The sequence below is a fragment of the Pan troglodytes genome, chromosome 7, assembly GCF_028858775.2.
Source record: "Pan troglodytes isolate AG18354 chromosome 7, NHGRI_mPanTro3-v2.0_pri, whole genome shotgun sequence".
NCBI classification, from domain to species: domain Eukaryota; kingdom Metazoa; phylum Chordata; class Mammalia; order Primates; family Hominidae; genus Pan; species Pan troglodytes.
The window spans coordinates 108286600-108300321 of record NC_072405.2 but is presented as its reverse complement, the minus strand read 5'-3'; the positions used below and the strand labels follow the sequence as shown (position 1 = coordinate 108300321).

The following is a 13722-nucleotide window of genomic DNA, read 5'->3' as shown; positions in this document are numbered from 1 at the left end:
CACAACAATACTATGAGGTACACATCTTTCTTTTATCCAGTTTTTTTGTTTGCTTTTGAGACAGAGTCTCACTCTGTTGCCCAGGCTGGAGTGCAGTGGCACGATCTCAGCTCACTACAGTCTCTGCTTCCTGGGTTCAAGCGATTCTCCTGCCTCAGCCTCCTGAGTAGCTGGGATTACAGGCGCATGCCAGCATGCCCAGCTAATATTTGTATTTTTAGTAGAGATGGGGTTTCACCATGTTGGTCAGGCTGGTCTCGAACTCCTGACTTCAAGTGATCCACCCACCTCTGCCTCCCAAAGACCTGGGATTACAGGCATGAGCGACTGCGCCTGGCCTATCCTATTTTATCCAGTTTTATTGATGAGGACACTGGGGCTTACAGAGTTTTTTTTTTTTTTTTTTTTTGAGATAGAGTCTCACTCTGTCACCCAGGTTGGAGTGCAGCAGCATGATCTCACCTCACTGCAACCTCCGCCTCCCGGGTTTGAGCGATTCTCCTGCCTCAGACTCCCAAGTAGCTGGGATTACAGGCGTGCACCACCATGCCCGGCTAATTTTTGTGTTTTTGGTAGAGACTGGGTTTCACCATGCTGGCCAAGCTGGTCTTGAACTCTTGACCTTAGGTGATCCACCAACCTCGGCCTCCCAAAGTGCTGGGATTACAGGTGTGAGCCACCGCACCTGGCCGCAGAGATTTTAAAAATTGCTCAAAGTCATGCAGGTATGAAAGAGAAATGTTAAGCAGGCACAGTGGGTCACACTTGTAATCCCAGAACTGTGGGAGGCTGAGGCAGGAGGACTGCTTCAGGAAGAGTTCGAAACCAGCCTGGGCAACAAAATGAGAACTCCATCTTTAAAAAAAAAAAAGAGAGAGACAGAAAGAGAAACCAAGGCCCCAAGTCTGTCTCCAAAGAGAGGTAGAGTGGATTCAGTTAAGATTCCCTAGGAGGCATTCCCATTTTGTGGTCATGATTCAGACACAAAATGAGTGCTTTGGGCTTCACTGGTTTCCAGTACAAAATCATGGTAAGATCCTTGGGAGAAAGCAACTAAGTCCTTTCTTTAAAGTATAGTGAGGACACGTAGTATCTTAGTCTTTTCCTGCTGCTTTAACAGAACACTTGAGACTGGTTAATTTATAAACAGAAATTTATTGGCTCACAGTTCTGGAGGCTGGGAAGCTCAATATCCAGGTGCCAGCAGGTTTGGTGATTCTTATTCTAAGATGGTGCCTGGAATGCGGCATCCTCTGGAGGTATGAATACTTCATCTTCACAAGGCAGAAGGGCAAAAGAGACTATGAACCTTCTCATGGCCCTTTTTATGGCATTAATCCATTCATCAAGGCTCTGCCCTCATGACTTAATTATCTCTTAAAGGCTCCACCTGCTAACACTCGCATTGGGGGATTAGGTTTCAAGCTATAAATTTTGGAAGGAACACAAATATTCAAACCATAGCACATAATTGGGATGGGATACTTGGTATCATATAAAGAAAAGTGCCTCAGAAAAGTTACCTCATGCACTTTAATCATTTATTCTCTAAAACAGGGACAGCAACTATCCTGATTACTAAATACAAAAATTAGCCGGGCATGGTGTCTGGTGCTTGTAGTCTCAGCTACTAGGGAGGCTGAGGTGGGAGAATCGCTTGAACCCGGGAGGCGGAGGCTGCAGTGGGTGAAGATCACTGCCACTGTACTCCAGGCTGGGTGACAGAGCAAGGCCTTGTCTCAAAAAAGAAAAAAAAAAAAAAAAAAAAGCTTTGTGCTCCTTTCTCTCCTCTCCTTCTATCTCCTCCCCTAAATTAATAAATAAAAACTTTGGCACAGCAGCTCACATCTATAACCCTAGTACTTTGGGAGGTTTAAGCAGGAGGTTCAATTGGGGCCAGGAATTCAAGACCAGCCTGGGCAACATGGTGAGCTCTCATCTCTAGAAATAATTTAAAAGTTAACTGGGCATGGTGGCATGTACTTGTGGTCCCAGCTACTCTGGAGACTGATGAAGGAGAATTGCTTGAGCCTAGGAGGTCGGGGTTGCTGTGACTGTGCCACTGCACTCCAGCCTGGATGACAGTGAGATTTGGTCTCAAAAAATAAATAAAACAAATGCTTTGAGGCAAGTTCTTGTAATCCCAGCAGTTTGGGAGGCCAAGATGGGAAGATCGCTTGAGCCTAGGAGTTCAAGACCAGCTTGGGCAATAGTGAAACCTGTCTCTATAATAAATAAATATATATGAGAGATAAATATATATATAAGCTAGGCATGACAGCACACATCTGTAGTCCCAGCTACTCAGAAGCTGAGGTGGGAAGATCCCTTGAGCCAGGGAGGTTGTTGCAGTGAACCGTGACTGTGCCACTGTACTCCAGCCTGGGTGACAGAGCAAGACCCTGTCTCAAAAAAAAAATAAAAAATAGGAAGGAAAAAAAAAAAAGGTTGGGCGTGGTGGCTCACGCCTGTAATCCCAGCACTTTGGGAGGCTGAGGCGGGTGGATCACGCGGTCAGGAGCTCGAGACCAGCCTGGCCAACATGGCAAAAAATTGTCTCTATTAAAAATACAAAAAATTAGCTGGGCGTGGTGGCGGGTGCCTGTAATCCCAGCCACTTGGGAGGCTGAGGCAAGAGAATTGCTTGAACCCGGGAGGTGGAGGTTGCAGTGAGCCAAGATGTCACCATTGTACTCCAGCCTGGGTGACAGAGCAAGACTGTCTCAAAAAAAAAAGCTTTGAAGGTAGAACACCCCTCCCCCTCCCCCTCTCCTTCTCCCACTTTCCACGGTCTCCCTCTGATGCCGAGCAGAGGCTGGTCTCTACTACCGCCATCTCGGCTCACTGCAACCTCCCTGCGTGATTCTCCTGCCTCAGTCTGCGGAGTGCCTGGGATTGCAGGCGCGCGCCTCCACGCCTGACTGGTTTTCGTATTTGTTGGTGGAGACGGGGTTTCGCCATGTCGGCCGGGCTGGTCTCCAGCTCCTGACCGCGAGTGATCTGCCCGCCTCGGCCTCCCGAGGTGCCAGGATTGCAGACGGAGTCTCGCTCACTCAGTGCTCAATGTTGCCCAGGCTGGAGTGCAGTGGCATGATCTCGGCTCACTACAACCTCCACCTCCCAGCCGCCTGCCTTGGCCTCCCAAAGTGCTGAGATTGTAGCCTCTGCTCGGCCGCCACCCCGTCTAGGAAGTGAGGAGCGTCTCTGCCTGGCTGCCCATCATCTGGGATGTGGGGAGCGCCTCTGCCCCACCGCCCCGTCTAGGATGTAAGGAGCACCTCTGCCCGGCCGCGACCCCATCTGGGAACTGAGGAGCGTCTCTGCCCGGCCGCCACCCCGTCTGGGAGGTGAGGAGCGTCTCTGCCCAGCCGCCCCGTCTGAGAAGTGAGGAGCTCCTCCGCCCGGCAGCAGCCCCGTCTGGGAAATGAGGAGCCCCACCGCCCGGCAGCCGCCCCGTCCGGGAGGTGGGGGGCAGCCCCCGGCCGGCCAGCCGCCCCCTCTGGGAGGTGGGGGGCGCCTCTGCCCGGCCGCCCCGTCAGGGAAGTGAGGAGCCCCTCTGCCCAGCCGCCACCCCGTCTGGGAGGTGTACCCAACAGCTCATTGAGAACGGGCCATGGTGACGATGGCGGTTTTGTCGAATAGAAAAGGGGGAAATGTGGGGAAAAGAAAGAGAGATCAGATTGTTACTGTGTCTGTGTAGAAAGAAGTAGACATAGGAGACTCCATTTTGTTCTCTACTAAGAAAAATTATTCTGCCTTGGGATGCTGTTAAACTATAACCTTACCCCCAACCCCATGCTCTCTGAAACATGTGCAGTGTTCACTCAGAGTTAAATGGATTAAGGGCGGTGCAAGATGTGCTTTGTTAAACAGATGCTTGAAGGCAGCATACTCGTTAAGAGTCATCACCACTCCCTAATCTCAAGTACCCAGGGACACAAACACTGCGGAAGGCGGCAGGGTCCTCTGCCTAGGAAAACCAGAGACCTTTGTTCACATGTTTATCTGCTGACCTTCCCTCCACTGTTGTCCTATGACCCTGCCAAGTCCCCCTCTCCGAGAAACACCCAAGAATGATCAATAAATACTAAAAAAAATAAAAAAATTAAAAAAAAAAGAAAGTAGAACACTCAATACAAGAGATCATTACTGTTTACTTTATGCCTCTATCTAAGCAGGCATGTCTCAGAACCAATTTGGCTATCTCATTCTTTAGGTCTCTAATTCTCAAATTTTAGTAATTATAATAATCATCTAGGATGACTGTTAAACTCAGATTCCCAGGACCCACACCCAGAGATTTCTTCCATAGGCCTAGGTGGGGTCCAGGAGTTTGAATCATTGATTTTGATGCAGGTGATCTGAGAGCCAGACTTTGAGAAGTACTACATTGAGGTGTAATTGATGTTTCATGAGACATTTATTGTAAAAGAACACTTTATTATTAATATTAAAAAGGAAGTTTTTATGTAACAATAATTAATGCTTACTGTAAAATAATTCAAGCAGTACTAAAAAAACCTAAAGAAAAAGTAAAGGTCCTTTCCTCATCGCTCACTCTTCTCATCTCTCTCTGTTTTGATATCTGACTTTTCCAGACTTTTTTCTATGCCTATACAAATATATAGTTTTCTAGACTTTTTTCTATGCCTATACAAATATATAGTCATTCATCACTTAATGACAAGGATTCATTCTGAAAACTACATTGTTAGGCGATTTCATTGTTGTTTGAACATCAGAGTGTACTTGCACAAACCTAGATGGTATAGCCTACTACACACCTAGGCTATATGGTATAGCCTGTTGCTCCTAGGCTACAAATCTGTACAGCGTGTTACTGTGCCTGTAGACAACAGTAACACAGTGGTATTTGTGTATCTAAACACAGAAGAGGTACAGTAAAAATAATGTATTATAATCTTATGGGACCACTGTTGTATATGTGGTCCATGACTGACCAAAACATTATGCAGTGCATGACTGTATATTAAGAATGATAAGCATTTGATGTTTCTAATTTTTTGCTGTTATAAATAATGCTGCCCAGGCACGGTGGCCCACGCCTGTAATCCCAGCAGTTTGGGAGGCCAAGGCGGGTGGATTGCTTGGGCCCAGGAGTTTGAGACCAGCCTGGCCAACATGGCGAAACCCTGTCTCTACTAAAAATGTAAAAATTAGCTGGGCAGGAGAATCACTTGAACCCAGGAAGCGGAGGTTGCAGTGAGCCGAGATCATGCCACACCACTCCAGCCTGGGCAACAGGGGGAGATTCGGTCTCAAAAAATGAATAAATAAAGCTGAAATAAATACTCTTGTTCCCATGTCTTTCAGCAACTCTGTGACTGCTTCTGTAGGATAAATTCCTAAAAGTTGAATCACTGGGCCAAAAGACTCAAATAGCACAGAAGGGAATATAATTAAAAAGTGCTTCTCTACCTCCTTCCAACCTCCAATCCCATTTTCCTGAGGAAGCCACTGTCATCTTGTATATCCTCATACGAAATGCTTATATAGGTATGTTCTTTCTGTTTTGACACACTGTCAATCTGTCCTTCAAGAGCGCCTTTTTCTTAACCTATTTTATACCTAACTTTAATTTTCCTGGTGGCTATTTTTTTTTTTTTTTTGAGATGGAGTCTTGCTCTGTTGCCCAGGCTGGAGTGCAAGTGGTGCGATCTCGGCTCAATGAGAGATCCGCCTTCCGGGTTCACACCATTCTCCTGCCTCAGCCTCCCAAGTTGCTGGGACTACAGGCGCCCGCCACCACGCCTGGCTAATTTTTTTGTATTTTTAGTAGAGACGGGGTTTCACCATGTTAGCCAGGATGTTCTTGATCTCCTGGCCTCGTGATCCGCCTGTCTCGTCCTCCCAAAGTGCTGGGATTACAGGCGTGAGCCACCGTGCCTGGCCGTGGTGGCTATTTTAGAGCCTTCACTGTTTTCAGGTCCCAATGGCATCACTGATCAACATACCTCTTCCATTCAGAGAGCTTCTCCCAAAGGCTATTCAGTAATGGACAAGGAATCTCCAGGGATTTAAATAAATTTCTGGGAAAAGGTTAGAAAAGGCAGCAAAATTTGTGCATAAAATTTCTTATAATTCCACTCTAAAGCAAACTTACACTTGTAACATTTAAAGCTTTAAGGTTCCACTTTTCTTTTGTATTCTTTTTTTCTCCTTCCTTCTCATGAATGCTATATTCCAGCCAAATTGTAACCACTCTTGTCTCCTTTTAGCTTTTTTTTTTTTTTTTTCACAAATTTGTGTGTCATCACTGCACAGGGGTCATGCTAACTTCTCTGCATCGTTCTAATTTTCAGTATACGTGCTGCTGAAGCGAGCACCTTTTAGCTTTGCTTCTGCTCTTCTGACTAGAATGCATCCCCTCCTTGATTTCAGTTAATCCTGCAAAGTACTTGACTTCAAATCTCAGCTTACCTGTCTAACCTTTACTAAATAATTTAACAACTTTTGTCTCTAATCTTAGCCCTTGTAAAATAAGGATAACAATGCCTATGAGGTTATTGTAACCATGAGTTAAGGTTTGTGAAAAGTACATGAAAGTCTATACAAAACTAATTATTCCTATATTAGTCTCCTTTAAGGCCTAGCTAGATAGTAGGCTCTTTAAGAACAGTCACCATGTCTTTGTATATTCTTAGTGCCTGGAGTGAGGATGAATTCATCATATATATTTGTTAAATAAACACATTATGCTATTTGCTTATACCTTCCTTCAGACAATAGACAGCAAGGTTTCTGAAGGAATCTTATATGACCAGGGGGTTAAGGTACGTGATGGCACATGGTACTGTTTGTGGAATGAATGAACATTTAACATCTGTTAACGACGACTTCATATGGCAGTTAGAGTTGTACTAATTGTCTTTATAGGTCTTGCCTTCTCAACATGACTATTAGCCTCCTGAAGGTAGGGTGTAGTTCTTTGCATATCAAGTGTCTAAGAAAAATGTTTGATGATAATGGAAAAAAAAGATTCATGTCTGAATGTCTAATGTGAATGGCAGACTCTAAACGTTTCCAAATGGTACGTGGGGTGAATTGTAATAGAAAATGCTCTTGAGGATTCAACTTTTTTTTTTTTTTGAAACAGAGTCTCGCTCTGTCACCCAGGTTGGAGGCAGTGGCGCAATCTCGGCTCATTGCAAGCTCCGGGCCCGGGTTCACGCCATTCTCTCGCCTCAGCCTCCCGAGTAGCTGGGACTACAGGCGCCCGCCACCACGCCCAGCTAATTTTTTTGTATTTTTAGTGGAGATGGGGTTTCACCTTGTTAGCCAGGATGGTCTCGATCTCCTGACCTCGTGATCCGCCCGCCTCGGCCTCCCAAAGTGCTGGGATTACAGGCGTGAGCCACCGCGCCCGGCCTGAGGATTCAACTTTTATAATAGGATGACAACCACAAATGAAATGTGGATCAGGAAAAAAAAAATAACACAGGATTAAAAGGCTGACTGGTGTTTCAACCTTTACTCCATCAGGTAGCAGCACCACAACTTCTCCAGGTCTCAGTTTCTTGAAGTCAGAGAAGTAGTTATCTGTTAGTTCTAAAATTAGTAAAAAACAAAAAGAGTTTGTTTATACAACTAGAGTAATAGAGGAAGGCAGATATCTGGATTTGCAGTGTTAAGTAATTTATGACTAAATATTAAAGCAAGTACTATGATAATCTAATTCAACTTGGTTAATTTCTCATCAAAGAGGGGCACACACTTGAATGAATGTTATTTTTATTATTTTAAAATATATTTTATTTTATTATTAATTATAATAATTAATAGTATGTTAATAGTTAAAGTATAATAGTAATTATACTATTTTTTGAGACGGAGTCTCGCTCTGTCACCAGGCTGGAGTGCAGTGACGTGATCTCTGCTCACTGCAACCTCCACCTCCTGGGTTCAAGTGATTCTCCTGCCTCACCCTCCCAAGTAGCTGGGACTACAGGCACGCGCCACCAAGCCCAGCTAATTTTTGTATTTTTAGTAGACACAGGGTTTCACCATGTTGGCCAAGATGGTCTCAATCTTTTGACCTCGTGATCCTCCCGCCTCGGCCTCCCAAAGTGTTGGGATTACAGGCGTGAGCCACCGTGCCCGGCCTTATTACTTTTTTTGAGAGGGAGTCTCGCTTTGTCGCCCAGGCTGGAGTGCAGTGGCCCGATCTCAGCTCACTGCTACCTTTGCCTCCCAGGTTCAAGCGATTCTCCTGCTTCAGCCTCCCAAGTAGTTGGGATTGCAGGCAGGAGCCACCACACCTGGCTACTTTTTGTATTTTTAGTAGAGGCGGGGTTTCACCATGTTGACCAGACTGGTCTCGAACTCCTGACTTCAGGTGATCCGCTCACCTCGGACTTCCAAAATGTTGGGATTACAGGCGTGAGTCACCGCATTTGGCCTGAACCAACTTTAATTGTGAAGAGACCTAAGTTACCTGGGCTCTGGTCCTAGCTCTGACAATAGCCCTAGATATGTAAAATGGACAATAAAAAGGTTACTATCTCATGGGACTTTTGTGAGTATTAAATAAATACATGTAAATGATTCCTGGTACAGCACGCGTTTTTTGGTGAGGCTTAATTAAGGAGGGGAAGAGGTTTCCCTCATATAGCTTACCCACTGGTCTGATTGATTAGGTGGGGATTTTCAGCGCCTAATATCTTCAGTGGTCTGTCTCTGGACATTTATACCAAGATCCAACGTTAACAGCAAAAATACTTTTAAAAAATTAGACCTGTTTATCGCGCTCTCAGTGCAAACTCGGCTCACAAGTTCACGCTAACACAGTCCCAAAAGGCGAGTTTTGGGAAACTCGAGCAGGGCGCCACCGTTCTGCAGGGGACAGGTAACTTGGGTGACCGCAGGGGTGAGGACACAGCTGCTTCTACCAAGCGGAGAGTAAATGCGGGTGCTGCGGCGCATCGGAGTCACCCACAAGGCTCTCCAAGAGCCGCGCCTCAGGGCAAAGATGAATTCAGCGGCATTGAGACCGTGGTCGCAGCCGCCGCAACCTCTTCTCATCGACCCTCCCACCTCACCTTCAGTCGGCTTTTCGAACTCCCTCCGGGTTCTAAGCGCCTCGATTAGTTAGACCGCAGCTCGCAGCAGAACAGCAACACAACGCCGCGAGGCTTAAAGGCCCGCAGAGGGGGATGCGAACACCCCTGCCGTCATTCTTTTTTTCCTTCTTTGAGACAGAGTCTCACTCTGTCGCCCAGGCTGGGTGCAGTGGCGCGATCATGGCTCACTGCAGCCTCGACCTACCGAGCTCAAGCGACTCTCCCGCCTCAGCCTCCGGTGTAGCTGGGAGTAGCTAGGACTACTGGAGCGCGCCACCACGCCCGGCTAATTTCTTTTTTATTTTTTTGTAGAGACGGGTGGTCTATGTTGTCCAGGCTGGCCTTGAGCTGGACGCGACAGATCTTCCCGCCTCAACCTCCGAAAGTGCTGGGATTAAAGGTATGAGCAGCCGCGTACAGCCCCCGCAGCCATTCTAGCTAGCGGTACCAATAGCAAAAGGCAGCTGCCCTCCGCTTTTGCTCCGCCCCTTCTGCTTGCGATCTGTTTCCGCTTCCGGTCCCGCAGTTCCGGCTCTGCCCTGAAGAGCTTTGCATTGTGGGAAGTCTTTCCTTTCTCGTTCCCCGGCCATCTTAGCGGCTGCTGTTGGTGAGTGGGCTCCTACCGACCGAGGTTTAGGCAGCGCGGGGAGCTTTGCGGGTTGCCATTTGTAACTCCGGATCCTAAACTTCCTGTCCTGTTCTCTGTCTCTTCTAGGTTGGGGGCCGTCCCGCACCTAAGGCAGGAAGATGGTGGCCGCAAAGAAGACGGTGAGTGAGGCGGGCCAGGCCCGGAAGACGATTCACGTGGAGAGATGTCTCGGCCAGGGCGGGCAGATGTGAGCCCACGGGGGTGACAGCATGCCTGCTGGCATTTGGAGGGCCCCAGAAGGAATCCCAGTGGCTCTCTCAATGACTTGGGGTCCTCGACTTCGGAAGTTTAAGGGGCTCGGCTTCAAAAAGCTGGGTCCGGTTTTGAGGCGGTTGCAGGCGAGGCCCTTAGGTCCGTATTTAATGTTTGCTTTGTAGAAAAAGTCGCTGGAGTCGATCAACTCTAGGCTCCAACTCGTTATGAAAAGTGGGAAGTACGTCCTGGGGTACAAGCAGACTCTGAAGATGATCAGACAAGGCAAAGCGAAATTGGTCATTCTCGCAAACAACTGCCCAGCTTTGAGGTAATCGAAGAAACTGAACGGGCTTCGCCTACCGCGAATTCATCGTGAACGAATATACAGGAGTGTAAACTTGTAATCTGAGTACCATGAACTCGAACACTTGCAGGATAATTACGGTAGCGATTGTGGTGTTTGGCCCTTCATTCCCGTCTCCCCCACCCACCCCCAAATCATGTGCTCCCCTTGTGCGAGCTTATTTTTGGAGGAGAAATGTGTGTGTGGCAGGATTGAAAACAGAACATCGAGGTTTAATGGAAACACAGACACATTATTTGTTTTTTCCATGTATTTTGTGTCCTGCTTTTTTGGTTCTTTTAGCTTTGAGGTGCTTTAATGATGCTTCATTGTGTGAACTTGTTTTAGTGTCAAAAAACTAGGTAGGAAAAGTTGAGGCTGGGCTATGGAGTTGCAGGCTATCATAGAATCACCTAGTTTAGCCCGCTAAATCAGTTCTGAGTCAAGATTTACGCTTGACTCACTGTTTTGAAATTGAACTTAGGGGGTGTTGTAAATAAGCCAAACAAACTTGGACCTTGCAGAGTATAAGCTATGCGACCAAATTTTCTGTGGTGATGCATAAGCTGCTTACAGCATTTTATATAGGGTGTCTGTAATTACTGTCAAAGCCTGGAGGGCCCCTTCTGTCTCGTCCCATGGGTTGGGCTTTTCCCTAACCATTCTTTGAAACTTTCTTTAAAGCCTGTCTTCTATAGTAGTGCTTCTGAAACATGACTGTGCAAAGGAGTCACATGGGTGATGTTAAAATGCAAGTTCTGATTTCATTGGATTTGGGATGGGGCCCGAGGTGCCGTTTATTATTTTATTTTATTTTTTTTAAGACAGAGTTTTGCTCTTGTCACCCCGGCTGGAGTACAATGGCACAATCTAAGCTCACTGCAACCTCCGCCTCCCAGGTTCAAGCAATTCTGCCTCACCCTCCCGAGTAGCTGGGATTACAGGCACCTGCCACCATGCCTGGCTAATTTTTGTATTTTTAGTAGAGATGGGGTTTCGCCATGCTGGCCAGGCTAGTCTCGGACTCCTGACCTTAGGTAATCCACCCACCTCGGCCTCCCAAACTGCTGAGATCACAGGTGTGAGCCACTGTGCCCGGCTTGAGGTGCTTTTTTAACTAATACATTGTAGCACTATTGCTGGTATGTGGATCCACATAATTGAGTGGCAAGATAGTATAGGACTCCTTTCCGATTCCTAAAACCATTAGTATCTACTAAATTGACGCTGAAATTTTGTATTTTTAGTAGAGACAAGGTTTCACCATGTTGGCCAGGCTGGTCTGACGCTCCTGACTTCAAGTGATCCGGCCTCCCAAAGTGCTGGGATTACACGCGTGAGGCCAGAAATTTTAACTCTAAAACGGTATCACTTCCCATCTGGAATTCTGGGCACTGAGGGGATAGTGATAGAAATGGCTTATCTTTTAAAGGTTTAGATTCTGATCCTCCACTTACTATTCTGTGGCTCAGTTTCATTAGATTAAAAAAAAAAAAAAAGAATAGGGCTGTGTGCCGTGGCTCACACCTGTAATCCCAGCACTTTGGGAGGCTGAGGCGGGCGGATCCCTTGAGGTCAGGAGTTCGAGACCAGCCTGGCCAACATGGTGAAACCCCGTCTACCAAAAATATAAAAAATTAGCTGGGTGTGGTGGTGCATGCCTGTAATCCCAGCTACTTGAGAGGCTGAGGCAGGAGAATCACTTGAACTCGGGAGGTGGAAGTTGCAGTGAGCTGAGATCGTGCCACTGCACGATCTGCCTGAGCGACAGAATGAGATTCCATCTCAAAAAAAAAAGTATATAATACCTACTTTAGAGATTGTCATGGAAATATAAAGTATGTGGTCCTTACTAATGCTAAATAATGCTTTGCTTTCATTTATTTGCATCTTACCCTCTTCCGTGAGTGTTGATACTGTCTTAAACATAGTAGGGGTTGAGTAGATATTTGCTGGTTGCCCCTTCACTTGCAAGGGATACATACAAATGTTGGTTTGTATTGGATAATGAATGTGATGTTTTTAAGAGTAATATGTGATTTTGTTACTTTTTGAAGGCCTTAACAACATTAACACTAGTAAAAGAAGTAGTAACATTTAGTCTGTCAGTCACTTGGTATCGCATTTATTTATTTGCCCTTTTTGGTTCCCAAAGGAAATCTGAAATAGAGTACTATGCTATGTTGGCTAAAACTGGTGTCCATCACTACAGTGGCAATAATATTGAACTGGGCACAGCATGCGGAAAATACTACAGAGTGTGCACACTGGCTATCATTGATCCAGGTATGCTTTTTAAATCATAAAGTCTTTTTTTTTTTTTGCCTTTCTAATGTCTGGACAAGTATTTCTTACTACGCAAATGTCTTTGGTTCCTAAATTCAGATAGAATATGGATCTAGCAAGGCATATCGTGTAGTTGTATTTTGTAGAGAATTGGTAATGAATGCCAATACATTATAATTGGCTTTATTATGAGTTAAAATTTTTACTGTCAGATAATGAATTTCATTTGATGAAGTACCTATGAAATAATGACATAGATTTGGTAAAAGGTGAAATTATAAGGAGAGAATAATCTGGCAAAACAGAAGAAAGTAATTATTGCTTCTTGAGAACAGACATGTAAAATTAGCTTGAGAAAAAAAAAAGTGCCGAAAAATCTACATGATTCTGTTTTCCAATTGTGAATCTTTGATTCATAGAATACTGCGAATATTCTCGCTGTTCTGATTTTGTAATAGTCAGGACAGGCTAAACATTCGCTATATTAAGACCATGCATGTGTCCCCAAACCTAGTTCTTTCCCTAGGTCTGGTTTTATAAATGCTGGTGATAAACCAATTTTATTATATGATCATTTTATGTGATTATATAATGGCTGTGATTCTAGGTTATCTTTGGTCAACCTTAAGAAAAATGACAGTACAGCTAATGTGATAACTTTTGCAAAAAGTCAGTGCTAATTTGCAGACCATTGTCTACAGAAGGGATAACCAAAGGTAGAGAAATTTTATGGTACCAGTTGCTATTAAATGAATTGTAAAATTACTGGGTTTTTTTTTTTTTTTTTTAGGTGACTCTGACATCATTAGAAGCATGCCAGAACAGACTGGTGAAAAGTAAACCTTTTCACCTACAAAATTGCACCTGCAAACCTTAAACCTGCAAAATTTTCCTTTAATAAAATTTGCTTGTTTTAAAAACATTGTATCTATTTCAGTATTTTTCTCTATTTTTGTTCAATACAATTTCCTGAAGGTTGGATTAGAGAGGATGAGGCAGATGTGGTGGCAAGACTTTTCAGTAAAGAGTTACACATCCTGGGCCGGGCATGGTGGCTCACGCCTGTAATTCCAGCCCTTTGGGACGCCGAGGCGGGTGGATCATGAGGTCGGGAGATCGAGACCATCCTGGCTAACGCAGTGAAACCCCATCTCTACTAAAAGTACAAA

The 13722-nt window shown here is 45.3% G+C and overlaps 1 protein-coding gene, 1 long non-coding RNA gene and 2 other non-coding genes across 4 annotated transcripts; 2 read left to right on the top strand and 2 right to left on the bottom strand.

Moving 5' to 3' along the window:
* Positions 1 to 6233: 6233 nt before the first annotated feature.
* LOC134810895 (uncharacterized) lies at positions 6234 to 8761 on the bottom strand. The gene is made up of 2 exons (XR_010159638.1): positions 8638 to 8761; positions 6234 to 7569 (listed from the first exon to the last, which is right to left on the bottom strand). It is a non-coding gene; the product is annotated as an uncharacterized LOC134810895 (long non-coding RNA).
* On the bottom strand, positions 6241 to 6347 carry LOC112204262 (U6 spliceosomal RNA). Its single transcript, XR_002937834.2, has one exon. It is a non-coding gene; the product is annotated as a U6 spliceosomal RNA (small nuclear RNA).
* RPL30 (ribosomal protein L30) lies at positions 8144 to 13475 on the top strand. The gene is made up of 5 exons (XM_003311862.7): positions 8144 to 9687; positions 9796 to 9848; positions 10107 to 10252; positions 12423 to 12553; positions 13344 to 13475. The coding sequence occupies exons 2-5, from the start codon at positions 9828 to 9830 to the stop codon at positions 13391 to 13393; spliced, it is 348 nt and encodes a 115-aa protein (XP_003311910.1). The 5' UTR covers positions 8144 to 9687; positions 9796 to 9827; the 3' UTR covers positions 13394 to 13475.
* LOC112204277 (small nucleolar RNA SNORA72) lies at positions 12977 to 13108 on the top strand. Its single transcript, XR_002937849.1, has one exon. It is a non-coding gene; the product is annotated as a small nucleolar RNA SNORA72 (small nucleolar RNA).
* Positions 13476 to 13722: the final 247 nt, after the last annotated feature.